This window comes from Enhydra lutris, unplaced genomic scaffold (genome assembly GCF_002288905.1).
Source record: "Enhydra lutris kenyoni isolate GAN:26980312 unplaced genomic scaffold, ASM228890v2 scaffoldscaffold39, whole genome shotgun sequence".
NCBI lineage: Eukaryota > Metazoa > Chordata > Mammalia > Carnivora > Mustelidae > Enhydra > Enhydra lutris.
In genome coordinates, this window is record NW_019154123.1 from 28,704,041 (window position 1) to 28,731,403 (window position 27,363).

The 27,363-nt window shown below is 38.1% G+C and overlaps 1 protein-coding gene across 1 annotated transcript in view; it reads left to right on the plus strand.

The window, feature by feature from the left end:
• Positions 1-26,722, plus strand: part of LOC111154988 (p21 (RAC1) activated kinase 2) — a 90,991-nt gene extending 64,269 nt beyond the window's left edge. Inside the window, exons 7-15 of the mRNA XM_022514960.1 lie at positions 755-887; positions 2,659-2,722; positions 4,201-4,249; positions 4,751-4,863; positions 6,472-6,589; positions 8,308-8,407; positions 10,968-11,164; positions 22,240-22,377; positions 22,828-26,722. Coding sequence (XP_022370668.1) covers positions 755-887; positions 2,659-2,722; positions 4,201-4,249; positions 4,751-4,863; positions 6,472-6,589; positions 8,308-8,407; positions 10,968-11,164; positions 22,240-22,377; positions 22,828-22,914 — 999 coding nt within the window. The 3' untranslated portion in view covers positions 22,915-26,722. The remainder of the gene's footprint in view (positions 1-754; positions 888-2,658; positions 2,723-4,200; positions 4,250-4,750; positions 4,864-6,471; positions 6,590-8,307; positions 8,408-10,967; positions 11,165-22,239; positions 22,378-22,827) is intronic.
• Positions 26,723-27,363: the final 641 nt, after the last annotated feature.

Genomic DNA, 27,363 nt, shown 5'->3' on the forward strand with positions numbered 1-27,363 from the left:
AAAAAAAAAAAAATAATGATCTTAGAGAAAGAGTCCTGTATCCCTGTGCCAGTACAAGGAAAGTGCGAGAAGGTGGTGTGCGGTGAAGTGCTGGCACAATCAGCAGGGAGGGCTCTGAGGACTGCTGCTGCTGGGTCCTGATTAACAGTAAAGAGCTTTGTTTTCTGGCTTTACCTCCTAGAATTGGCTGTTAAAATGAAATGGTAGAGCGTTGGATATTATATTATATAAGACTGATGAATCACTGGCCTCTATCTCTGAAACCAATAATATACTTTATGTTAATTGAATTTAAATAAAAAGCTTAAAAATAAAACAAAATAAAATGAAACGGTAGAAGTCATCTTTGGTAAAAGGTTTTTTTTGTTCTTTGGGGGTTTTTTGGTAAAAGTTTTTATGAGAATTAATAGTTAATTCAACATCATGTTTCTGTAATTTTGCTGTTTATTTCTCTTTTGTAGTAAGAATGCTGGCATATCCTTTTAGATCTGGCTAAACTTAGATTTCATTCAGAGATCTGGTGTTTTGCTAGACAGACTCTTAAAAATCTATACATCATGTGTCAAAAGTGTTTAACATTTATTCATCTTAGTTATAGGTCTTTTATTAAGATAAGTTGTAAATATTATTCTCATTCTTTAGAACACTGGAAAAAACTAGTTTTGATTAAAAAATCAAAGAACTGAATAGTGTACAGTAAGAATACCTAAAAATACTTTCCCTCGGATCTCAGTAACGAGCTATCTCTCTGCAGATTTATACACGGTCTGTAGTTGACCCTATTCCTGCACCAGTTGGTGATTCTAATGTTGATAGCGGTGCCAAGTCTTCTGACAAACAGAAAAAGAAGACCAAAATGACAGATGAAGAGATTATGGAGAAACTAAGTATGTTACTTATTTTATATTATTCTTAAATTGTTAACAGCTCTTGACACATTTGGCTTAGATGGATTTTAATTTATACCCTGTGTTTTGGCTTAAGACATCAATTGTAGGGGCACCTGGGTGGCTCAGTCGGTTGGGTGTCTGCCTTCAGCTCAGGTGACGATCCCAGGGTCTTGGGATCCCGCCCCGCATCAGGCTCTTTGCTCAGCAGGGAGTCTGCCTCAGCCTCTGCTACTCCCTCTCTCTGTCTCTCTTTCTGTCAGATATATAAATAAAATCTTAAAGAATAAAAAGACATAAGTTATAAATTGTTTCCTTCTAGGAACAGTCACTTCCATTAAAATCTAGTAAAGCCAAATTCATACTCTGATTTGCTTGTTTATTTTGTATTGACTGTTGAATAATATATGTGGTGATCAGTACCTTCGGGAGCAATACTTTTTCCCAAAGGGCCAAATCTGAGGGTTATGGTTGGAACCCTTATCAAAGGAAATTTGTATATATTTATATATACTTATAGTTTCTCAATATGAGAATACAGAATGTTCCCAAATAACTAAACAATGTGGCCTTCCTGTATAGATATATGTGCAAACATTAAATGAATTTTTTTTTCTCTTCTCCCTTTTCATCCATTAACTGTCATTGGCCTGAGTCAGCCATTGGAAATAATGTACACAGTGCCAGGGAGAGGGTAGCAAGAATGTCCAATTATAAGTCTACAGCAACTATAGTTATAAAGAACACTGACATAGAGGGATCAAGGATCACGGAAAAGTACTGTAGCTAAAGTGGCTGTAGACCTGAGATTGGATACTTACATAAAATTGGGTTATTTGTGTGAGTTTCTGTAATATGATCAGACCTCCTTTTACCTTGAGCAAGTGAAAACTTAGCATGGTTTTCTCGTGTTTTGGCTTGGTGGTAATAAGAATATATTATAGTTTTATGTCCAAATACTAATCCGAAAACTGTTGCTTAGTTGTGACTTTGTGAACTTCCCTAAAACAGATATGATTAGTTCATACTAAAGTAGAGTAATCTTTATAGAAATAAGTGGTTTCCTAAATATATTGGAAGATAGAAGGTATGTGGGAAGAGTTAAAAAAGCCATTTAGGCTTATTTATTTGGATATCATTTATATATTATTTCTGATAATAAGTAGTTTCATAATTTACCATTAGTTTAATACATTTCAGTGGAGTATGAAAAGTAGAATGACCAACTTCTCGATTAAGACTGAACATCCCACATTCTGAGAACCCCTTTATTCTTAGGCAGACTAAATACAGTTGATCATTTTAAAGTATTCATTTTTGAGAAAAAGGTTAATTAAGACATTAGCTAGGAGGTCCAACCTCATGGAAATAATATGTCTTCTTGCTTCTGATATTTTCTTAAGTTTCTTTAGTGTTCTGTGTTTGAAACATACGTGATTTTTTTAAAAGATTTTATTTATTTATTTGACAGAGATCACAAGTAGGCAGAGAGACAGGCAGAGGGAGAGGGGAAAGCAGGCTCCCTGCTGAGCAGAGAGCCCGATGCAGTGCTCCATCTGAGGACCCTGGGATCATGACCTGAGCTGAAGGCAGAGACTTTAACCCAGTGAGCCACCCAGGCACCCCAGCATACGTAATTTTTGAAAGTTGTGTTTGAAAACCAGTGTTCTGAAATCAGTAGTTTATTAAAAGGAGTCATGATACTAGTTTACAATTTTGAAATGCTTGACTGAGCTTCCAACTTTTTGTTGTTGTTTTTTGTTTAAAATAGGAACTATTGTGAGCATAGGTGACCCTAAGAAAAAATACACAAGATATGAAAAAATTGGGCAAGGGTAAGTATTTGTGACTGTATTAAATAGTATGGTAGTAATTCCTGGGTGTATAGTGTATCTCTTCTTCCTGTTGACGTTGAGCACTTAGAGCATTCTGTGCGTGGTATTCTTGGATTTGTGTAAATAAGTAATGTATTTATTTCTACCTGGTGTTACAAAACTGACCTATTGAGCAATGACTGTACATTGTTTTTTTCTTAAATGTTGTTTCCCATTGGTGGTTAAGAGATTAGATGGAAAAATTGACCACCAAATATATTTTTTTTGACCACCAAATATATGTAAAAAGACAAGAACATTTACTACAAGATGATAGGCAATAAAACTGTGTATTTAATCACGTTATTGGGTATTGAAGTTTGAGTCTACTGATCTGATTTTGTCCAGTAATTTGTGTTTTTAAACTATACTTTGTTTCTGTTGCCTGGGAGTAAATGAACATTTTGAATTTTTATTATTATTAATCTCTGGACAGTATTCTGTGAATTTAGAAAGAGAGCTTAAGTCTTTTTTGAAAACCTCTTTATGAATTTTGTTCTAAAAACTAAATTAGGTGGGGTACCTGGGTGGCTCATTCAGTTAAGCATCTGGCTCGATTTCTGCTCAGGTCATGATCTCTGGGTTGTGAAATCAGCTCCTCATGCGGCTCCATGTTGGGTGTGGAGCCTGCTTAAGATTCTCTCTCTCCTCTCTCTCTGCCTCTCCTCCACCTCTACCTCTCTTTAAAAAAAAAAAAAAAAAAAAACTAAATTTAGTTGCATAACTGGTTTAATAACAAAAATTGAAAATCATCTTAATATTCTTGAGCATGATGATGGATAAATTATAATATATTGAATAATATAAATAATAGTAATGAGCAGCAAGTATAAGACCCACCCTAAATCCAGTGTTAAATTAAGAAAGCAAATCTCAAAACATAAAATAAAAAATAAATTTAAAAAATTAAAAAGCAAATTGCAGAAAAATACATAAAACGAAGCCATTTATAAGAAGTTGTAAAAATTATGTTGAATATATTTTATAGTGATACACACCTAGGCCATTGATAGACATAAAGTGTAGACAAATGCATGGAAAGGATGTGCATCAACTACAGAATAAACACCAAATACCGATTACTTTTGGGAGCATGGAAGGATGCCTTTGGGAAGCGCATGCAAGGACTTCAAATTTATTTGTTGGTTTTTGTTCCTTAAAGGGATGTAGGATCCATGAGTATGTATTTTTTCTTTCCTTTATCTTTTTCCTACATTTTCGTAGGTATATTTATGACAAATTTCTAACAAGTTTCAGCTAGGAGGATTGCCTTTTTCTTATTTTTTCCCCTTCTGTGCTTGCTTTTACTCCTGTTTAAAAATGTTAAGTCTTAAATGTTCTTTAATCCCTTTCTAGTTATTCTAAGTATAAAGTCTTTAGATATATAAATGGTAGTGATTTAGAAACCTTAAATCTGGTTATGTCTTTTTTCCCCCTAGGGCTTCTGGTACAGTTTTCACTGCTACTGATGTGGCATTGGGACAGGAGGTAGCTACTTTTTCATACTTCTGGGTGTTACCATTAGCTTTTAGTATAGGAGGAAACTAGATAAACCTATGAATAATCAATGGGAATCTTTTTTTCAGTTGAATATGTTGAAAGAATTACTCTATGTATTTTATAACACTTTTCTTAATAGGGGAAAAAAGAAGAAATTATGTATTGAATTTCATAAATAAGCAGATCTTTAAAAAATTATTTTTCCAGCTCGGAATGAAAAGAGGATTAATTCCTGGCATTGGTATGACCTTGAATTGGGTAATCAGCTTCAGGAGTAATCTTGAAGTAATTAGGCTCTAAGTATTACAAAGCATTGTTCATAGGCAGTATGGAAGTAAAAGTACTACCTGTGAGTAAGTTACAGTCTCATTGTATAATATAATAGATACACAATAAAGTAAATCATTACCTGGTTGGTGTTTGTAATTTTCTGAGAGAATTGGGAGACTTGTTCTGATTTTTTTTTTTTAATTTCTGTTTCTATCATAGGTTGCTATCAAACAGATTAATTTACAGAAACAGCCAAAGAAGGAATTAATCATTAATGAGATTCTGGTGATGAAAGAATTAAAGAATCCCAACATAGTTAACTTCTTGGACAGGTAAATACAATTATTTCTTAAACAGTGGGGGGAAAAAGTGGAAATTTTACATCTTGTGGTTTGGGGGCTAACTCAGGCACTTGATCAGAGTAGGTGTCAGTGTTGATAAGTAAGCTTGAAGGAGGAAGAGAGGTAAAAGAAAAAATAGCACATTGCAGGGGCACCTGAGTGGCACAGTTGATTAAGTGTCTTACTTTTGGTTTCAACTCCAAAACTTCAACTTCAACTCATGATCTCCAGGTCATGGGATCAATCCTGGATAGAGCCAGGCCTTGGGCTCCATGCTCCATGTGGGAATCTGCTTGGGATTCTCTCCCTCTGCCCCTCCCTCCTTGTTCCACCCTCCCCCCATGTGCGCACGCTCGCTAGCTCTCTAATAAATCTTCAAAAAAGGGGTGGGGGGCACATTGCACTTTAGCAGGGTTTTTTCTACATATATATCACCTGGCAAGTAAGGGAGAGCAGTTAAATGAAGGACATTACTGCTGGTGCTTATATTAATTACAAATGATCAGAAACGGAAGCATTAAGGAAATGAGTAATGATTCATGTGTTGACTGACAGCAGTGCCTGGCCACATGGTTTTTAAACTTTCAGATCATGTTTCTATTTTAGATCCTGTCTTCATGGGCAAATAGTTTGTCAAAACCTCATTTAAGAATTGATGTTAAATAACAGAACAAAGAGCAGAATAGAAGATTATATTCTACGATTATATGGGGATTCTTAAGCAGTTACATATATGCAAATGAAAGAATTGAAAAATAAATGAAAATTAAAATAGTGATTGTGGTGGAGATAGAAGATTATAGGTGGCTTTCTTATTTCCACATTTAAATGTATTTAGAATGGGAAAAAGGTAATACATTTAGATTTTAGCCCTAGTAATGGAGGCCATGTTCATAAAAATCAATTTTCTAGGTCTGTTTCCCTGCTTTTGAAAGTACTATGTCAGGTCGGTATTGCAGGGTGGGTAAGATAAGCCATAGCTGGGGCACCTGGATGGCTCAGTGGATTAAGCCTCTGCCCTGGGCTCAGGTCATGATCCCAGGGTTCTGGGATCAAGCCCCACATGGGGCTCTCTGCTCAGCAGGGAGCCTGCTTCCCCTCCCCCCACCCCCCGCCTGCCTCTCTGCCTACTTGTGATCTCTCTGTCAAATAAATAAAATCTTTTAAAAAAAGAAAAAGAAAAAGAAGAGCAAAAAAAAAAAAAAAAGATAAGCCATAGCTTTGGAATCCATTACACTTGGCTTCTGATTCTGGTTCTGTCACTTACTAGCTATGTGAACTTGGATGAGTAACTTCTCCAAGCCTCCATCTCTTCATCTGTAAAACAGAACGAATGATTCCTGCCTTACAATGTTATATTAATTGAAACGATCAAGTTACAATTGTAGGCCAGCTCTGAAATCACTCAGAAAAGTCCTAGTCCCTGTCAGTTACTTTCCCGCACTGTGGGGTTGCAACTGGCCGGTTTTCTTCCTGGCCCTCACAGCTTCCAGCTTTCTAGCTTCCTGATTAGGGAGTCTGACATTTGAATTCTTAAGCGCAGAGTGGTGTGAAAGTAAAAACGCGCGTGTATTTTGTGTGTTTTCCGTGTTTTTTTAGTTACCTGATGGGAGATGAACTGTTTGTGGTAATGGAGTACCTTGCTGGGGGATCACTTACTGATGTTGTGACAGAGACCTGCATGGATGAAGCCCAGATCGCCGCTGTCTGCAGAGAGGTGAGTGCGCTCACTTTCCGGTAAGTTACAGCCATACAGCCTTAGCAGGAGGTTAAAAAAAAAATGGAGGAGGAGAGTTTTCGCACAGGTGATTTTTACTATGTGCGATACTTTCTCTACATACTCTGTGCAGGTTGTCTCCATACCATTTAATCCTTCCTGTGCAAGCTAATTCTGGAATAAAGTATGGATTTTTGAAGAGCCCAGCTCACAGGTAAATTTCAGGGAGTTCGTCATTAGAACTTATCATCCCAACAGAGTACTTTTAAGAGTGAAAGGAAAGGCCGCTCAATAGTGGAAAAAAGGACTGTCTCTCACAAAGCAGGACACATGTTCACCTTAAGTATTAAGTCTGCTTCTGGCTTTATTAATCTCCTCAGAGGTGAAAAGCTAGGTGTTTCTTGATATTCACTATTTAATTTTTAGACATACTGTTACTTAAGCCAGTAGAATTCTGCCAAATTGCCTAAGTCTAAACTAAAACTAAAAATTTGTATTTCTGAGTTAATTATGCTCCACCGAAGGGGTAGACCATTTGGTTGTTTCAGGAGGGGAGGAAATAAGAACTCTTTAACAGTTATGAATATGGTATTTTAGTAACATAGCTCTAACAAAGAGTGGTCACTTAAAAGCTGACAAAAACTTAAGAATGTATCCATACTTAATTTGTTTCTCTAATAATTTCTTTTTATAATTGTTTTAAAAATTATTTTAGGAGTTCCTCGGATTGTGACAAATTTGTTTCTGTTGTACAAGTGTTTTGGGGAGGATTTGTTCTCAAGAATCTGCTTAAATGCTTGGTAAATGCAGAACTGAGCCTGGGTGGCTCAGCTGGTTAAACATCTTCCTTTGGCTCAGGTCATGATCTCAGGGTCCTGGGATCAACTCCCACACTGAGAAGTCCCTGTTTCTCTCTGTCTTCTGCTCCCCCTGCTTGTGCTCTCTCTCTCTGACAAATAAATAAAATCTTAAAAAAAAAAAAAAATGCTTGGGGGGCGCCTGGGTGGCTCAGTGGGTTAATTCTCTGCCTTCGGCTCAGGTCCTGGTCTCAGGGTCCTGGGATCGAACCCCACATGGGGCTCTCTGAGCCTGCTTCCCCCTCTCTCTCTGCCTGCCTTTCTGCCTACTTGTGATCTCTCTGTCAAATAAATAAATAAAATCTTTTTAAAAATGTTTGGTAAATGTAGTACAGTTTATCTGTCTTTCCTTGAATGGATAGTAGAATATCTTAAATGAGATTTTTAGTTGTTATTCATAACGTACAGTCTTTATTTTGTTGTTCTCCTCTAGTGGGGGTAAGAAATAAAAATACAACTTTTTCCAAGCTTACATTTTATATTCAGGTAATATTCAAAAACAGGGGCAAGCAGATCTTAAAACTCTAATCTTGTTCTTGAATTTTAAGGAAGGGGGCAGAGTTTTTCCCTACTTCTGACTCTATGCTTTCTGAAACATGGCATAAGGGGAAAGTTACTCTTTCATCAGTGGTGTCTAAGTTGTCGAAATCACTTTATGTAAAATCTGCTCTAAAAGAAATGAAGAAAATATCCTAACATCACATCAGTGAACAGCTGGATAGAACTGGACCTCCCAGGTTCTTACCTACTTTTCAGGGGCTCGATTAGAATTCTGAAGCAATGCTTTAGGCCATAAGTAATGTCTCACTTCCTTTAGACTTTTCAGGGACTGTTTCATTGATAGGTGTTTTTCTTGTTTAGTGTTTACAGGCATTGGAGTTTTTACATGCTAATCAAGTGATCCACAGAGACATCAAAAGTGACAACGTGCTTTTGGGGATGGAAGGATCCGTTAAACTTAGTAAGTAGCAAATGATTAAGTAAAATTTATTACTATAGTTCTGCCTTTTGTTTAAGTAAAAAGAAACCTGTTAATATTTTTGTGACTTAATATATGGAAGGGGAGGGAGAAAATGGTAAAGAATATACTCTGAGCTGGACAGCTTGGGTTTAAATAGCAGATCAGCTACTACTTGCTGAATAATTTGGGGTGAGTTATTTAATCTCTGTATTTATGTTCTCAGATGGTAAGGAAAATAATAGTTACTGTCTCAGATATATAATATAGTTACTGTCTCAGTTACTCTGAGAATTAAAAATGTAAAGCACTGAGGAATAGTGCCTGGGATTGTCCTATTGGTACTGTCTTCTAAAGATAAGCTTGAATTTGTCTCTGTTATTAGGTTAAATCTTTCTCATTGTGCTGTTCAGCTTTCTTAGGATTTGATAGAGCATGGCCTATTTGGGGGAGGGCTTTATGACCCTAACCTGAGAGATGACTAGAAACAAAACCTCTGTTCCTAATTATCTTCTGTATCAGACTTGATAGAATCATGGGGGGAGAAGTCCTGGACTTCTTTCCTCTGCTGGCTATAATCTGTCAGTTTCAACCACTGCCATCTGGAGGATTCAAGAAGAACTTCTGTTGAGGTTCCTCCAACTATGCAAAATTCAAGGCATTTCTTGGATGAACAGATAAAATTTTTTCCTTCTGTTCTGTTGGAGTGTTTGACTCCTTTTTCAATATCTCTTTTTTAAGATGTTTCTTCTGGAGATTATTCAACCACAGGAAAGGGGTTCTACCAGGTGGTCAAAAATATGATTACTAATCTTAATCAGCAGGCAAAATAGAAATGGACATTCTCATACGTTTTTGGTGGATACACATGTAAGCTGACTTGGACTTTTTTGGATGAATTTGTCCTTGCTCTTCCACATACTAGATGAATGATCTTGGATAACTTATCTAAAAATATGTATGCCTTAGTTTCCCAGTTTATAAAATGAGAATAATATTAATAAATGTACCTATCTCAGTGTTACCATGAGGATTAGGTATGTTGATTTCCTATAAGATACTTGGAACAGTACCTGGTTTGTTACAAGTACCCATTTTAGCTATAAATATGATTTGACTGAACAATTGCTCACTTAGTATTCTCTTGGATAAAATTATTGAACATATGCACAACAGTTAATGCAAAGTTGTTCTCTGTAACATTGTAAAGAACAACAAAAAGTACCTTAAATGTCTAGCAGTATGGGAATGGTAAATTATAATTTTGTTATTTTGTAATACTGTGTGGTTATAGTAATGAGGTAGATCAATGTTTAAAACTATGGAAAAATCTCTAAAAATAAATTTTAAAAAACAATTTGCTGGAGCACTTGGCTGGCTTAGTTGGTAAAGCATGTGACTCTTGATCTCAGAGTGGTGAGTTCAAGCCCCATGTTGGGGGTAGAGTTTACTTTTTTTAAAAAAGCAGTTTAACAGAGTGTCCTAACTAGGTCAAATAAACCATTCAGTTCACAGGTGATGTTTGTACCTGTGTAAATTCATAACAAAATGTCCAAAGTTTACAAACCTAAATGTTAGTAGTAGTTGAGTTTGAAATAGAATGGGTCTGTAGAAGGGAGGAAAAAAATTATAGATTCTCATCCCAAAGATTCTCATCCCACTAAATTTAACGCTCAGTGCTAACCTAGGCTTTCTGTGCCTGTTACAAAATGAGGTGGTTGGAGTAGAGTAAGCTGGTGAGGACCTTTTTAGGTACAGTTGCAGTTAAAGCTGTTCTTTTTCTAGGCTGTCTACTAGGTCAGATACTTAGTAATTCTGGCTTCTGTTTGTTTTCTTCAAAAATAGTTCCCATTTCCTGACCTTTTTACCTGATTTGTAGAATTTTAGTTTTGATGCTCACCTTTGGTAACTTTCCTTTTTCAACTTTATTAAAATTTTTGGGATAATTCTTTAGAATAAAAGACCACCTGATCATTTGGCCTTTGCTTGTGGGAAATAAAACTAAACAAAGTGAGAGTATATAACATCATCAAGATACTTGTAAACCCATTCTGCATTCTACATTGTACCTCGGAAACCCATTCTGGCTTACTTTTTTTTTTTTTTAAGTAAGCACTGTGCACAGCGTGGGGCTTGAACACGACCCCGAGATCAAGAGTCGCATGCTCTATGGACTCTTCAGTAGCCAGGTGCCCCTGGTTTACTTTTTGAATACAGTTTTTTTTTTTTTTTTAAGATTTTATTTATTTATTTGTCAGAGAGAGAGAGAGGGAGAGAGAGCAAGCACAGGCAGACAGAATGGCAGGCAGAGGCAGAGGAAGAAGCAGGCTCCCTGATGAGCAAGGAGCCCGATGCGGGACTCGATCCCAGGACGCTGGGATCATGACCTGAGCCGAAGGCAGCTGCTTAACCAACTGAGCCACCCAGGCGTCCCTGAATACAGTTTTAAAAAAGAAGAGGCTGATTAGTCAAATGTTATTAATTAAGTCATCTGTCATGAGCTCTTAGATAAAAGTATCCATGGGCACCATTAACTGTAGATATGTTTTGTTTTGTTTTATAGCCGACTTTGGGTTCTGCGCCCAGATCACCCCTGAGCAGAGCAAGAGAAGTACCATGGTTGGAACGCCATACTGGATGGCACCAGAGGTGGTTACACGGAAAGCTTACGGCCCTAAAGTGGACATATGGTCTCTGGGTATCATGGCTATTGAGATGGTAGAAGGAGAGCCTCCATACCTCAATGAAAATCCCTTGAGGGTAAGAGCAATTAAACACCAGCCTTATTTTTAGAAAAACACATTTCTTCAGAACATTTATTTAGAATCTGATTGCGCCAGCCACTAGGCAAAAATTTAGGATACAAAGTCGATATAACCTAGTCTCTGCATCTAAAAATATTTGCTTCTTCTGGATTATTGAGTTGAATGTGTTAGGTAAAGAGTTTGTAGATTTTTAGTAAACTGTATGGTATTAAATTTTGCACTTAAGTAAGACTTTGTTTACTTTTCCGCAAAGGATCTCTAGATGTACTCTTCAGATAGTGGCTTTGAACCTTGGCCCCTGTACTGCCAGGTACACAGGAGAGGAGAACAAGGTCACATCTATAAGAAATCTGTGTAGATGGCAATGTTAAAGCTCACAGTCAAACAAAAGAGCGAGGGTCCTGAGTTATAGATGGGGTTGGTAGACTTGAAACAATTAGGCCTTTCAGCAGCTGAGGTGGAGAGTTGAGGAGTTCATTCATTCTTCTTCTTTCTGTCTTTCTTTCCTTTCTTTTTCCTTCTACTTTTAAATTACCATATATGGCTCAATATCATTAGTTACTAAAGAAATGCAAATCAGACCCCAAAAAGATACTACACCACACCTATAAAAATGACTGTAATCAAAAAGATGGACAATAGGGGCACCTGGGTGGCTCAGTGGGTTAAAGCCTCTGCCTTTGGCTCAGGTCATGATCCCAGGATCCTGGGATCGAGCCCCGCATTGGGCTCTCTGCTCAGCGGGGAGCCTGCTTCCATCTCTCTCTGCCTGCTTCTCTGCCTGCTTGTGATCTCTGTCTGTCAAATAAATAAATAAAATCTTTAAAAAAAAAAAAAAAAGATGGACAATAATAAGTGTTAGTGAAAAATGTGAAGAAATTGGAACCCTCATACATTGCTAGTGGAAATGTAATATGGTGCATGCAGCACTTGAAAAACAATTGGACAATTCCTTCAAAAGTTAACATTGAGTTACCCATATAGCCTAGTTATTTCACTGCTAGGTATATACCCAAGAGAATTAAAACATACATCCGCACAAAAACTTGTACACAAATGTTCGAAACAGCATTATTCATAATAGTTAAAAGGTAGAAACAATCCAGATGTCAATCACCTGATGAATGGGTGAGTAAAAGTGGTATATCAAAAAAAGTGGTATATCGGGGCGCCCGGGTGGCTCAGTGGGTTAAGCCGCTGCCTTTGGCTCAGGTCATGATCTCAGGGTCCTGGGATCAAGTCCCGCATCGGGCTTTCTGCTCAGCACCTGCTTCCCTTCCTCTCTCTCTGCCTGCCTCTCTGCCTACTTGTGATCTCTCTCTGTCAAATAAATAAATAAAATCTTTAAAAAAAAAAAAAAAGCGGTATATCAATGCAATGGGATATTATTTAGTCATAGTAGAAGTAATGAAGTACAGATACAGACAACATTAAACCTGAAAGCATTATGTTAAATGCAAGAAGTCCTACACAAAAGATCACTTATGATGTGACTCCATTTGCAGTCAGTTTTTGTCATTCATGGTAATTAGGTTTTGCAAAGCCACAGATAACTGAATTAAGCAATTAAATGCTGAACTGTTGCTGCTAGGGGAAATACAGGGTTGGGTTCCTACAAGCCTGTGGTCATATTTGTTTTTTAAGATTTCATTTACTTATTTTATTTGAGAGAGAGACTGAGTGAGTGAGTGTGTGAGTGTCGGGGAGGAGCAGAGGGAGAGAAGCCCAAGCAGACTCCCCGCTGAGTGCGGAGCCAACTCGAGGTTCAGTCCCATGACCCTCAGATCACGACCTGAGCCGAAATCAAGAGTTGGCGCTCAACCAACTGAGCCACCCAGGTGCCCCAGCTTATGGTCACATTTTTGTCAACTGATCAGTCCATAACCTTGCTTGATGTGTGTTTCTTCTTAAAGCCATTTTCATACATATTGTTGATTGAGTAATGTTGAAGTCACAGCTGGTATACGTATAACTCACACCTGAATGAAGCTTTCCAAATGTGTTTTCTCCACAAGGTGCATCACAGCCTCCTTGCACTTAGGACACCAGACGGCACATCAGCGCCATGCTTTTTTGCCTCTCGGCACATATCCATAAATGACCACAGAAGCACTGAGAGTATTGGTTTGGGGGTTAAACAAATTTTAGCATGAGTAGATGAGTTTACATATAAGGAATCTGCAAGTAATGAGGATCAACAGCATATGAAATCTCTGAATAGATATATTTATTTATCTATATATATAAATAAATAGAACAGGCAGATCCATAAAGATAGGAGATTAATGGTTTCTAGGAACTGAGGAGAAGAGGGAAGAAGGAATAACTACAATACACGTGGGTATTCTTTTTAGAGGGATAAAAATGTTCTGGAATTAGTTGTCATGGTTGTACAGCTTTACGAATACACTAAGAACACTGAATTACACACTTTACAAGGGCGATTTTTATAGTACGTGGATTACCCCTCAATGAAGCAGTTATTTTTAAAAGTTCTTAAATTACCATGTATGACTATAGGCCTACTGCCAGACTCTCTTTTTCCTAATTTTTTTCCAATTAAGTTGGATTTACTATAAAGTGGGCTCCAGAGGCCAAGTAATTGGTATATGTAGGAGAGGCCCTTTCTGGGTGGCATTGGATTTCGATGCTCTTTTTCCTGAATGTTTTTCATCTCCTTGCAAAAAAAAAAGTTCAGGTGAGAAATTAAGTACTTTTATAGAGGTGATTAGCTTTAGAACACTTTTGGGACAATTTTTAAAACCCTCTCATTTCATTCATTTAACAAATATTGATTCAAATACCTGCTCTGTGGTAGACATCATACAAAGTGCTATCTACCAACAAAAATTCCTGCCCTCGGGGCGCCTGGGTGGCTCAGTGGGTTAAAGCCTCTGCCTTCAGCTCAGGTCATGATCCCAGGGTCCTGGGATCGAGCCCCGCGTCGGGTTCTCTGCTCCGCAGGGAGCCTGCTTCCTCCTCTCTCTCTCTCTGCCTGTCTCTCTGCCTACTTGTGGTCTCTGTCTGTCAAATAAATAAATAAATAAAATCTTTAAAAAAAAAAAAAAAATTCCTGCCCTCACCGTTTCCTGTGTGGCTCAGTGGGTTAATTGTCTTCCACTCAGCTTGTGATTTCAGGGTCCTGGGGTGGAGTCCCATGTGTGGCTCCACACTTAGTGGGGAGTCTGCTTGTCCCTCTGCCCCTCCCCCTGCTTGTGCGCTCTCTGTCTCTCAAATAAATAAAATCTTTTTAAAAAATCCTGCCCTCGGGCACCTGGGTGGCTCAGTGGGTTAAGCCTCTGCCTTCCGCTCAGGTCATGATCTCAGGGTCCTGGGATCGAGTCCCGCATCGGGCTCTCTGCTCAGCAGGGAGCCTGCTTCCCTCTCTCTCTCTGCCTGCCTCTCTGTCTACTTGTGATCTCTCTCTGTCAAATAAATAAATAAAATCTTTAAAAAAAAAAAATCCTGCCCTCATAGAAAGTAGAGAGAAAAAATAAGAATAATATGTAGTATATGAAGTGATAGAGACTAAGTGCTGGGACTGATAGGGAGTCAAGAGAGTGGGTTCACAAGAGTGCTTGGAGAGGGCTTCACTGGGGTGACATTAGAACATTAGAAGATACGAGAGTTATACTGAGTTACCAAAGGGAAGAACATTCCAGTCAGAAAGAACAGCGCCTGAAAGGCCCTGAAGCAGAGGCATTTTTGGTATATTCAGAGAGCATTGAGGATTTCCCCCATAGCTAGTGTACAGGGAGCATACAGCAGGAGGAAAAAGGTAGATCAGTGAAGAAATGTGACCAGACTATGTAGTGCCTTTTCAGGCCTTTATAAGAATTCTGGCTTCTACATAGGTAAGACAGGCAAACAACTGGAGAGTTTGGAGCAGAGATGTTAAATGGTCTTACTTGTATTTTAATAGGATCACCCTGGCTACTCTGTTGAGAAAAGATTTTCAAGTGAGGCAGAGATAGATATGGGAAATAGAAGATAAGACATAATGGTACCTTAGACCAGAATCGTATCAGTAGAGGTGGGAAGTAGTAGAAGAAGTAGTTGGATTCCAGATATATTTTAAAAGGAGAGCCTATCTGGGAGAGAAAGAGAGAGAGAGATGACTCTAAGAGTTTGGCCTAAGCAACTGGAATGATGAAATTCAAGTTCACCTTAACTGAATTGGGGAAGGCTGCAAGTAGAGTGGTGTGTGGGGGTGGCAGGTGGGACATTAGGAGGTGACATTTTAGCATGTTTTAGACATGTCAAGTTTGTAGTGCCAACTAAGACATCCAACTGAGGGGCTGCCTGGGTGATTCAGTCAGTTAAGCATTCGACTCTTGGTTTTGGCTCAGGTCATGATCCTCAGGATTGTGAGATCTAGCCCTGCCATGGCCCAACCTCAGTATGGAGTCTGCTTCAGATTTCCTCTACCTCTCCCTCCCCTCTTGCACACATGGCTCGAGTGCTTGCCCTCTCTCTCAAAATAAATAAATAAATTTGGGGTGGGGAAGAGACATCCAGGTGAATATGTTGAATAGGCTGTTGGGTATGGCCATCTAGGATCAGGCCCAAGGTGTAAAATTGAGACTTGTTAGCTACAGAAATTGAAGTTACATGTCTGGATAAGATCACCAGGCCAAGTAGGCATAGACAGACAGTAGAAAAGATTCAGCTTGCATCCTGAAGCATTCAATCCATAGTTAACACTTGATGTAGCAGACCAGCAGAGGAGAATGAGGAGGAATGGCTGGAGAGGTACACAAAACCAAATAAAGACATGCTCTTGATTCTCCATGCAAAAAGCAAGGGAGATGTCAGCTTGTCAGTAACCACAGCTAATCAAGTAAGTTGAGGACTAAAACGATCATTCAGGTTGGCAGTGTGTGAATGTAATTGTTGGAAACTTAGCAAGAAGGAAATTCTGCTTCCTGTCAAGATAGAGTAACAGGTATCAGATTCACCACCCTTGCCTAAAGTAAAACAGCAAAACTTAGCATATGTGAAACAATGGTTTGCAAGACACTGGACATCTGTGAAGAAAGTGATCTCCAAAGGTGGGAAAGGCTTGAGGTGAGCACTGTGATTGGTCCAGCTTAATGTATTGAGAGGGTTTTAAGCCCTGTGCAGGGAGGAAGAACCCAGGTGGGACACAATGGCCTCCTTGAATTAAGGAGAAGGAGTTTAAAGTCTGAGGAGACCAAGTTGGCTAGAGTTTGCAAGACAGAGAGCAGGAGAGGAGAAAGTCTCATAGAAGATTCCGGAATCTATGGAGTCCCCTTGAGCATTCAGCAGACACTGGTGCATCTCTGTGAAGAATCTACCCAAGGTCAGGGGTATACCCATAGACGATTGAAAACAGTGCTTAGTGCTCATACAGAGGCTGGGAATACTGCCTGCTTCTGTCAGCCACAGTGGAAAACCTTATAATACACAGGATATTGAACAGAAGACTCAAAAGAGTCTTGCTTCACTGGTGGGAAAAAATACCCCTAGACTACCTGCTGCTATAGTCCCAGCTAACCCATCTGAAAAACAAGACCTGAAGAGATCCCAAGTAACTTGTGTTGCAGAACAAAACTCAAGAATACTTATAGGAATATGGAAATATCCAGCAGCCAACAAGCACGTAAATATCCAGTCAGAGTTTATCAGGCAGACAGAAGAGCAGGAAATTACAACCCATGATGAGAAAACCCATTGCAGCAGACCAGAACTGACAGAGAGAAGAGCACACAAAGTCATTAAAGCAGTTTTTGTAACTGCATTCCATATGTTAAGGGTAGCTGCTTTTGGAGCAAATAGGGACAGAAATGAAATTTTTAAAAAGATGAAAAATAGCAGTAGTGAGACAGCTTCAGGTGTTCTAATATATGTGTAACCAAGTTTGGAGGGAGAAATCAAGACTTCTGCAGCCAGCGAATATCTTTTTAAAAACTGAGGTGAAATAAAGATTTTTCTAGACACAGACATTGAAAGCATTTATTACCAGCAGATCTACAGTATAAGAAATACTAAAGGAAGTCTTTCAAGCAGAAAGAAAATGGTAATAGCGCTCTATAAAAAGAATCAAAGAGTGCTAAAAATAACTATGTGAGTAAATATATAAGATTTTTTCCTTATGTAAATATCTTTAAAAGATAAAACTTTACATGAAAAAAAAACTTTACATGAAAGTAATAATGGAGGGGGAGGAAAAGAACGTAGATAAAAGTAAAATGACAAAAGCGTAAAGCTGAGGGGGAGAACCGTAAGATTGATGCAGTCTGTGGGAAGTGGTGTAATAATGAGATGGTTGTGAAAATGGAAAGACACATGCTCTCACCTCTTCAGCAAGCCCTAAAATAAAGAATGAATTACACCTGATAAAATTCAGCTAAGGAGATAAAATAGGATCATAAGTCATAATGAAAGAGAAGAGCTCACACTTAGGAGTTCATGAAAGGGGCAAGGGCCGTATTAAAGCACTCTAGTGGCCAAAGATGCAGCAGTTTGAACCACAAAATAAAGTAGTAAGGGATAATAACCCGCAGTATAATGTTTATGTGTCCGTGCTGGTATAAGTAAGTGAGTAAATAAATAAATAAATAAGTGGGGCAGAAGGGACAAATCTCATGAAAAGAATTCCAAATAATTTCTGTGGTTGTTCCCCCTTAAGGCAGATAGAGCATGACTCCCCACTCCTTAAGTATAGACAGCACATAGTGATTTTCTTCTGAAGAGCAGAGTATAAAAAGTGGAGAAAAGAGTAACGTAGAAGAAGAGAAACCTGACAAGCACAGACCTCAGATAAGGTCAACATACAGTCATAAATTAATTTGGTAGTGTGTACTTTTGATATGATGCAGTGAAAATGGCACTCTTTAACTGTGATCTTCCTTCCCAAAGCCCATATTCAAAGTCTGTAATCACAAGGAAAACATCAAATTCCAATATCGGGCATTCTACAGTATAAAAACTGACCCAGTACTCCTCCACACTGTCAAGGTCATCAAAAGCAAAGGAAAGTCAAAGAAATTGTCACTGCCAAGAGGAGCTAAGGAGACATGAGTGTCCTGAAACAGAGAGCAGAGAGTGGGAGAGTGAGTGAAAGGGGGAAATATGTAGTAGGAATGCTGGACGTCCTATGGGCCTGTTAATGATGAGGTGAATGATGCCAGTCATCAGGAATGTATCTTTTTCTTCCACTGTCCTTAGCTGCACAGGTACAGGCAAGGGATAAGCAGTTTTAATGTGTAGCAAAGTGAATGCTGTGAAGTGCAAGAGGATCAGAGAGGCGATTGTGGTGAACACTGGAAGATCAGTGGGATTTAGGTTTAGCAGAGTCAAAGGGATTGCTGGTGTTGGGGGTGCCCAGAGTGAAAAAAAGTAGGAGGTAAAGAGCAGCTGCATTTCCAGGCTTGTGGTCATGAGTACTGATGGTGAAGCACAGGCTGTGACCATGGGCTTGTGTGGCTGAGGGAGGCCAAAGGACAAGAGCATGGGAGAAGATGAGGGCAAGGAACTCTCACCAGCCTCTCAAGCTGTTGAAATCCCTGGGAGTTATGAGTACTGTTAGAGATGATGACAACAGTGTTTGGTAGATGTGGTGGAGATGAGTCTGCAAGCCTGGGAGTTCTGGAGGACAGGGTAGGTATCTCAGAGAGGCAATGAGAAGCCACAAGGACCTTCCTTCTCTGGGTGCAGTGGTGCAAATTCTGGGAGGGAATGGTGACCCCTAGAGACCGCTGTGAATGAGGCAGTCCTTCAGGGGAGAGCCAGGCCTTAGTAGATGAGGTAGGGCTTAGAGGAAGGGTGGTTTAGAGGAGGGGTAGGGCAATGGTATGGAAAAAATGAAGGCAGAAAGGGGAGTGTGCAGTGGCAGATGGGCATTAGAGTGCAGATAGCGAGGAAATGGGCACATCCATATCCTGATGGTTTGAGCGTCAGTATCCCTTTTTTGATGGTATTTTGGTTATACTGCAGAAATGTGAAATAATTCAGGAGAAAATTTAGGCAACCTTGGGTTTGGCTGTGTTTTTAGATCAAAAAGCATGATCCATCCATGAGAGAATAAATTGATAAATTGGACTTCATTAAAATTGGAATCATCCTGGCTAGCTCAGTTGGAGGAGTGTGCGATTGTTGATCTTGGGGTTGTGAGTTCAAGCCCCATGTCAGGTATAGAGATTACTTAAATAAAACTAAAAAAAAAAAAAGAAAATGGGAATCTCCTTTCTGAGAAAGACACTATTAAGAGAATGGAAAGACAAGTCACAGACTGGGAGAAAATACTTGCAAAACACCCATCTGATAATCAGATGCTGTCCAAAATATATAAAGAGCTCTTCAAACTTCAACAATGAGAAAATAAACTAATGTAAGAATGGATAAAAGATCTCAACAGATAATTAAGATAACACAGGCGGGGTTCCTGGTTGGCTCAGTCTGTAGAGCAAGAGTATGACTCTTAATCCCAAGGTCATGAGTTCAGGCTCCATGTTGGGCATGGAGATGACTTAAATAAATATTAAAAGAAAAAAAGATACAGATGGCAAATAAGCATATAATAAGATGCTCAACATCAGGCAGTTAGGGAATTGCAAAATTAAAAAAAACAGTAAGATACACACCTATTAGAATAGCCTGAATTTTTTTTTTTAAAGATTTTATTTATTTATATGAAAAAGCATGAGAGGGGACAGGTCAGAGGGGAAACCAGACTCCCTGCAGAGCAGGGAGCCTGATGTGGGAGTTGATCCCATGACTCCAGGATCGTGGCCTGAGCTGAAGGCAGTTGCTTAACTAACAGCCATGCACGCTCCCCAAGCCTAAAAATTTTTAATGGCAGTACCAAATGCTGGTTAGAATGCAGAGCAGTAGCAACTCGCATTCCTAGCCGGTGGAGATGGAATATGGTACAGCCACTTCAGAAGACATTTTGGCAGTTTCTCACAAAACTAAACATGCTCCTAACATGCAGTTCACAGTTGTGCTCCTTATTATTTACCTAAATGAGTGGGAAATTGATGTTCACACAGAAACCTACACACAGATGTTTATAGCATCTTTATTCATAATTGCCCCAGATCAGAAGCAACCAGCCAAGATATGAAGTACATAAATATACTTCATTTAAAAAGGGTGAGTGTATAAATAGACTGTGGTACATCCATATGGTACAATGTTATTCCATGACATTAAAAAGATAAACAAAAATCAAACTGCAAAAAGACATGGAAGAACCTAAAATGCATATTGCTTAGTGAACAAATCCAGCCTAACACAGCTACATACTGTATGATTCCAGCTATAGAGACTAGAAAAGATCAGTCATACTATCTAAAATAAATAAATCTTAAAAAAAAAAAAAAGTGGGAGGGGGGGTACCTGGGTGGCAGAGTCGGTTAAGCCTCTGACTCTTGGTTTTGGCCCAGGTCATGATCTCATGATCATGAGATCGAGCCCAGCGTTGGGCTCCACACTGAGCATGGAGTCTGCTTCAGATTCCCTCTCCCTCTGCCTCTGCCCCTCCTGCTCATGCTCTCTCTTCTCTAAAATAAGTACATATGTGTGGTTACCAGGTGTTTGTGGGGGTGGGGCGGGGAAGATGAATGGGTGGAGCATAAGGGATTTTTAAGGCAGTGAAATTGTACTGTATGATATTATAATGTCAGAAACATGACGGTATGCATTAGTCAAAATCCATAGGACTATATAGCACAAAGTGTGAACCCCAGTGTAAACCAGAGACTTCTTTAATGAAGGTGTACCAGAGACCCTTAATTGTGCAGAACAAACTGAAGGTTGCTGGAGGGGAAGTGGATGAGTAGGGGAATGGGTTAAATGGGTGATGGATATTAAGGAGGACACTTGTGATGAATATTGGGCATTATATGAAGGTGATGAACCAGTAAATTCTATTCCTGAAACCAATATTCCCATGATATGTTAACTAACTAGAGTTTAAATAAGAACTTGAAACAGAGAAAAAGGTTTAAAAATAAGAGTATAGAGGTATCTGGGGTGGCTCAGTCAGTTGAGCGACCGACTCTCAGTTCCTGCTCAGGTTGTGGGATCGAGCCTCATGTCTGTCTCCCTGCTCTGTGGGGAGTCGGCTTGGGATTCTCTCTCCTCTATCCCTCCCCCTGCTAGCTCGCTCTGTCTCTCAAAAAAAATAAATAAAGATAGCGTAAAAATAAAAGTGTATCAGTAGTGGTTCATCACTTGTAACCAGTGTACCATATTAATGTAAGGAGCCTCTCCCATTTTCAGCATCCCTCACCAGCGGGTACATTTCTTACATTTGGAGAACCTACGTTGGCACATCATTATCACTCAGAGTCTGCAGATTGCATTAGGGTTCGCTCTTGGGTATTACACAGTTGTGTGGGTTTGGTCAAATGTATAATGAATAACGTATATCCATTATCATAAGAGAGTGTTTTCACTGCCCTAAAAGTCCCCTGTTCTGCCTGTGTCACGTATAGCTATATAGATACAGCTAGTTTTAAAAAAGGAGGGAGTTCTGAATCACTAAATTCTACTCCTGAGACCAGTATTAACACTATATGTTAACTAACTAGAATGCAAATAAAAACTTGTTTTGAAATCTGGTGTGACTTGGAATAAAATCTTGAGAAAGGCAAATGGATGCTGTATGTCAGTAGTGTGATTGTGCTTATTTTTCTTTATACCCTTATGTATTATAGTTCTTTTATCAACATGTATTGCATTTGTAACCCCTCCCCAAAAAGATAAAGCTAATTTCTGCAAAAAATTAGGGGAATGTAACATCTAAAAGTAAAGGGAAAAGAACTGCTACAAATGGGCAGAAATAATACTACACCTGAGTTTATTATTTCTGGTGAACATCTTTAAAAAAGTAAAAGATCCAGGGGTGCCTGGCTGGCGCAGTCAGTGGAGTGTACAACTCTAGATCTCAGGCTTGTGAGTTTGAGCCCCACATTGAGTGTAGAGATTACTTTTAAAAATCTCTCTAAAAAATTGAAGAAGTGAGAGATCCATAAACTTGATAAAGTGCTGTCTCTTTGCTGTGCTACCTTAAGTATGTCAGAGATACTCTTCTATTTTTAGGCCTTGTACCTGATAGCAACTAATGGAACTCCAGAACTTCAGAATCCAGAGAAACTTTCCCCAATATTTCGGGATTTCTTAAACCGTTGTTTGGAGATGGATGTGGAGAAAAGGGGTTCGGCCAAAGAATTGTTACAGGTGAATTCGGAAGTAATACTATTTTTGGATAAAGTTGATTTTTTTGAGTAACCAACAAAGTTTACATAGGGTTAATAACCTTTCACTCTTCATTTATCACCAGCAGCGTGGCAGTTGATGTAGTTTAGGATTTTATGTGTTGGGAATAAAATAGCTATAATACTGAATCAAGTATACGAGTTTTGCATATTGTCACTTCTCAGACAAGGTCATTTGCTGGCGTGGGTATCTGGGTCATTTAGGTGAGATTTTATAATACTAAATTAACTAAAAGGACTGCTTTCAACTATAAAGTGATATATTGATTATGTTGATTTTATACACATCCTGAAATACATGTTTGTTAAATAAATTATAATCCATAAAATAGTCTTTGGGGCTTAATAGAAAGGAAATATTTAGCTTCTAAACTGGTGACACTGATAAGTATTTCCCTCCCTTCTCTGGCAGCATCCCTTCCTGAAACTGGCCAAGCCCTTGTCCAGTCTGACACCACTGATCATGGCAGCTAAAGAAGCAATGAAGAGTAACCGTTAGCATCATTGTCGTGGCCTCGTGTTCTTTCTTCCATTTTCTAAAAGAAATCTTTTAATATATGAAAATGATTACTCTTTTGGGGTTTAAAGAAATGGTCTGCATAACATGGAGGAAAAAGCAAACTACTACTTCCTGAAGACAGCCAAGAGAAAATTGCAAAACAGAATGACAGCTTTCTATTGACTCCCTTCTTTATAGGGTCCAAAAGGAATTGCAGACTGAATCACTAGCCTTAACTTCTTTCAGCAGACAGCCCATCAGGGCCATTTTATAGTGTTTGAGATTTGCATTTTATTTTGCTGACTTCATTGTAATAGATCCCATTCATTGTCCCTTTTGGGGAGTATTTTCAATACTTGAATGGCAGATTCGAGTTTTTCAGAGTATTTGTTTCATCAGCTGGTCGTCTTTTCTCTCTTCATAGCCTTCTTTTTCCTTGCCTTGCTCCTTTGAGTTGCTTTGAGAAATTTTTCTTGTGCCTAAATTGAAGGCAGATGTAATAAAAACTATGTAGCTCCTTATATTGGCAAAGGAGCTCAAAATCGGTTAGCTATGTGTAGAAGTTAGGGCCAGCTTTTACTACATGTAGTATTTCAGTTCATAATTTGAACTGAAGGAAGGGAAGAAAAATACGTGATTTTTACCTTTTTTAACAAATGTGAAAGAGTCAATTTTAGAAATTTCCTGGTAGTGAGTTGTTTGGCATTTGTTACATGTATAGAGAGACTAATAATCTATATTTATAACTAAATCATTGAGACAGAAAAACAATCCCATTCATTATGCATCCTTACAATTTTGTTTCTTTTCTGACTGTGTCCTCTCCAGATTGGGCTTCAGGAACCAAAGTGATTTTTTCTTTCTTGTCCAACTTGGGCTTTGTGACTGGTTGCTACCGCTACTTTGCCCTTTCTCCTTTTACCTTCATTTTGGAAATAAGTTTCTGTATATGTTGTAATTTTAGTTAGTTTGTTTTTTAATTAACCCTCTCTCACCCCTCCTCCTCTGGTAAATAATATAATAACCATTGAATTTTCAGAATTTAAAAGTTAAGTTTTTTCCATTTAAAGGAGAAAAATACTTGGAGCTAGCAGAAACAAAGTGAGAGGCTAGAACTTCAGTGAGCTCTAAAATAATTAGATAAGATTATATTCATGAAAGAGAAATGACGGTTACATAGAGATGCAGCTTCTGACCAGTAAATTGTAGAGATTTGTTATAAACATTGTTTCCAGCCCATAACCAAGATTTTACTATGTATGAGAACTTAAATCACTTAAGTACTTGATAAATTCGTGGATTATTTGAGATGTTGAGTTACTTCAGATTTTTTTCAAAAATAAGTGTGTAAAAAATCTGGAGAAGAAAAATGAAATGTGCTTGTTGATAGCAATACTTTTTTTATTTTAAAAATTTGAAGAGGGTCTGTGACCTGTAGCATTAGTTATGAGAGTATCCTTTCTTCTCCACCCCCCTTCTGGTCTCTTTTCTCTCCTTATATTTTGTTATTCTGCTTGTGGAAGCGGTATCATCCCTTCTGACATGCCACAAGCCGCATAAAAGAAAAAAAATCTGGTTTGGTTCAGATGGTTTGTTCCCCGCTACCACTTATCATTAACTTCACACCTATTTGCCATCCTGCAGTAGTACAGGTCATGAATAAAAATAATTTTGATATTTTGGAAACATTAGGGGAACGAATAGTGTTTTATTTCCTATCATTTTCATCACATCTGTGTTAAGATACAAGGATAGCAGTGGCTGTTTTTTATTGATAATGCAAGAAGGTTTTCATAAAACTGAGTAAAATAGTGAAACTTGTATTTAGAGCACTTAATGGTCTCTATTTTCAGTTTGATTCTGGATTTCATTTTTCTCTGGATTATTTTGGCCACTTGAAGCTATTACTAAATTACAGAAACAGGCTGGTGTATTTCTGATGAAAATCTGCAGTGCCTCTTGAGTTTCCAATTTGAACATTCTATGTCAGTAGTTGTTTGGATGGATTACGATAAAGAAGATGCTACCAATGAAATAGAAAACCAACTAGATGCTAAGACTGGTCGTCATGATCAACTCTAGAAGGCCCTTCCCTACCTATGTCATAAAGACCATGTTCTTTGAATACAGTGCCAATGCCCCATTTTTATGCCTGTGACTCAACAAAGGTCTTTTCAGTTTATAGAAGCAGTTTGGGATTTGTATTTACAACAACTTTGAGGGTTACCTGCACGTCCATTGCTGGCAACGGACTTTGTCATTAAAACCTGACTCCTAGGTTAAGGGAGCTACACTGTGGTTTATTCTTTACTTACTTGGATAAACTAACTTGTAATAGAAATGTACTTTGGTTAATTCTGAAATGTGTCATTTTCGAACAAAATAATCCTAAAGGCAATATGGAATTGTGATTTATTAGTTAATTTTAAATTAAAATGTTCAGATCTTGTTGAAAGAAAAATTACATCTGAATCAAGATTCATGTTTTTTTTAATGACTACCTTTTGTATTTACCCTTTTTGTCATCACTTTAGAATGAAAATTCCCATTTAAATCTAAAAGTTACCTTAGTCTCCTCTTGTGTTATGAAAACAATATTACTATAATATTTATTGTATTTCAGACTCTCTGGTGGTCTTAAAGTTTCCTTCTCCTCTTGTTCCTTTTGCTGCTTTTAGGGACAGTTAAAACTGGGAACCATGAAAATAGTGAATATTATATCCTACCTGAGACTAGTAAAAAAGTAGAGCAGTTGTGGTAGCATAAGAAATCAAAGCTAACACAACTGTTTTTTCATGTATTGAGTGCCTGGCACATAGTATAAATTCTCTACCCTTCCACACATAAATATTAAGCTGCTTAAAATGTATCCAGTTACCACCAGTCCTGAATGAACCTGTGCCTTTAATAAGCAATTTAAAACTACCTATGAGTATTTCTTTATAGGGTTCACATAAATACATGTCTGTTTATATATACTGTATTCTAGCCAGAACAATTTCAGATCTAATTGGGCTGTAGTATTATAGCTAGAAAAAATGGGTGCTTAAAGAATTTGCATCAGTTTTTTAATCTAAAAATGTTAAATATAATGAGATCTATATCCAGTGAAATGTCAAAAATAAAAAACCATTGTAGAATTAGGGTTAAAATCCAGATTCATACTCCTTTTGGGTTTTTTATAGTGGAATTTCATCGTTATATAGAATGAAGATTGTCTTCCTTGTTTCCATTGCTTCCACAGTAGGTAAGCTAGACAATTAAAATCAGTTTTCCCACAGGGTGTGTATATGTGGGTTTGTAAGAAAGGGAAAAAAACACAGAAAAAAATGCAGATACAGTTTTTAGTCACTGAACACATTTATTGACCACTTTGGCAAAGACACTGTGGTAGCTATTGTGGGAATTACAAGGGAGAATCAAGCACTGGCCTGCCCTTGAGAGAGCTGAAGTCCTTTTCACTCACCATTCTAGAATGTTGCCAAATGAAAGGGAGAAGGAAATGTATAATTCTGTCAAACAAATTTTCATTGTGTATTAAGAAAAGCAAAGAATTATATTTAGAATTGGACATCTTTGGTAGGAATGTGTTACCTTTTTTTCCCCTTATTTTGGTAGATAGAAATGGAATTAAGTGAAAGTAGTTTGTCTTTTCTGTTTTGTCTTCAAATTTTATATTGACTTTTATTTTTAATTTAATCCCGTTCAATTATTTAATTGTTACCTTGACATTAACTGCTGTATTTGATGACTTTGTTCAATAATTTTGTTCTTTCAGGGCTAGAAATAAACTTTTTTTTTATGTTCATTTTCCCCTTTCCTAAACTTCAGTTCTTTCTTCAGATCAGAATAGTTTAAAAGAATAAAGATAATAGGTTTTTAAGAAGTATTTTGATATTTTTAAGAATAAATATTTGTTAAACACGGCACTATTTTGAATGTATTACAGAGCTCCAATTTAGAAAAGTTTCCAGAAATGTATGGGTAGCATGAGCCTTCCCTCTTTTAAATCAGGTTTAGAATACATTTCTTACAAATGTTCTGGCTGTCAGACCCAGAGAACTACTTCTGATCTGTTTAAATACCTCCAGTAACTCGGCCTGAAATTCTAATGCTTACCTTGCTGAGATAATAATCTTTTTTTTTTTTTTAATTAACATGTAATGTATTATTAGGCCCAGGGGTACAGGTCTGTGAATCACCAGGTTTGCACACTTCACAGCACCCACCATAGCACATACCCTCCCCAATGTTCATAACCCAACCAACCTCTCCCTACACTCACTCTCCCAGCAACCCTCAGTTTGTTTTGTGAGACTGAGTCTCTTATGATTTGCCTCCCTCCCGATCCCATCTTGTTTCATTTTTTCCTTCCCTACCCCCCAAGCTCCCCACTTTGCCTCTCAAATTACTCCTATCAGGGAGATCATATGATAATTGTTTTTCTCT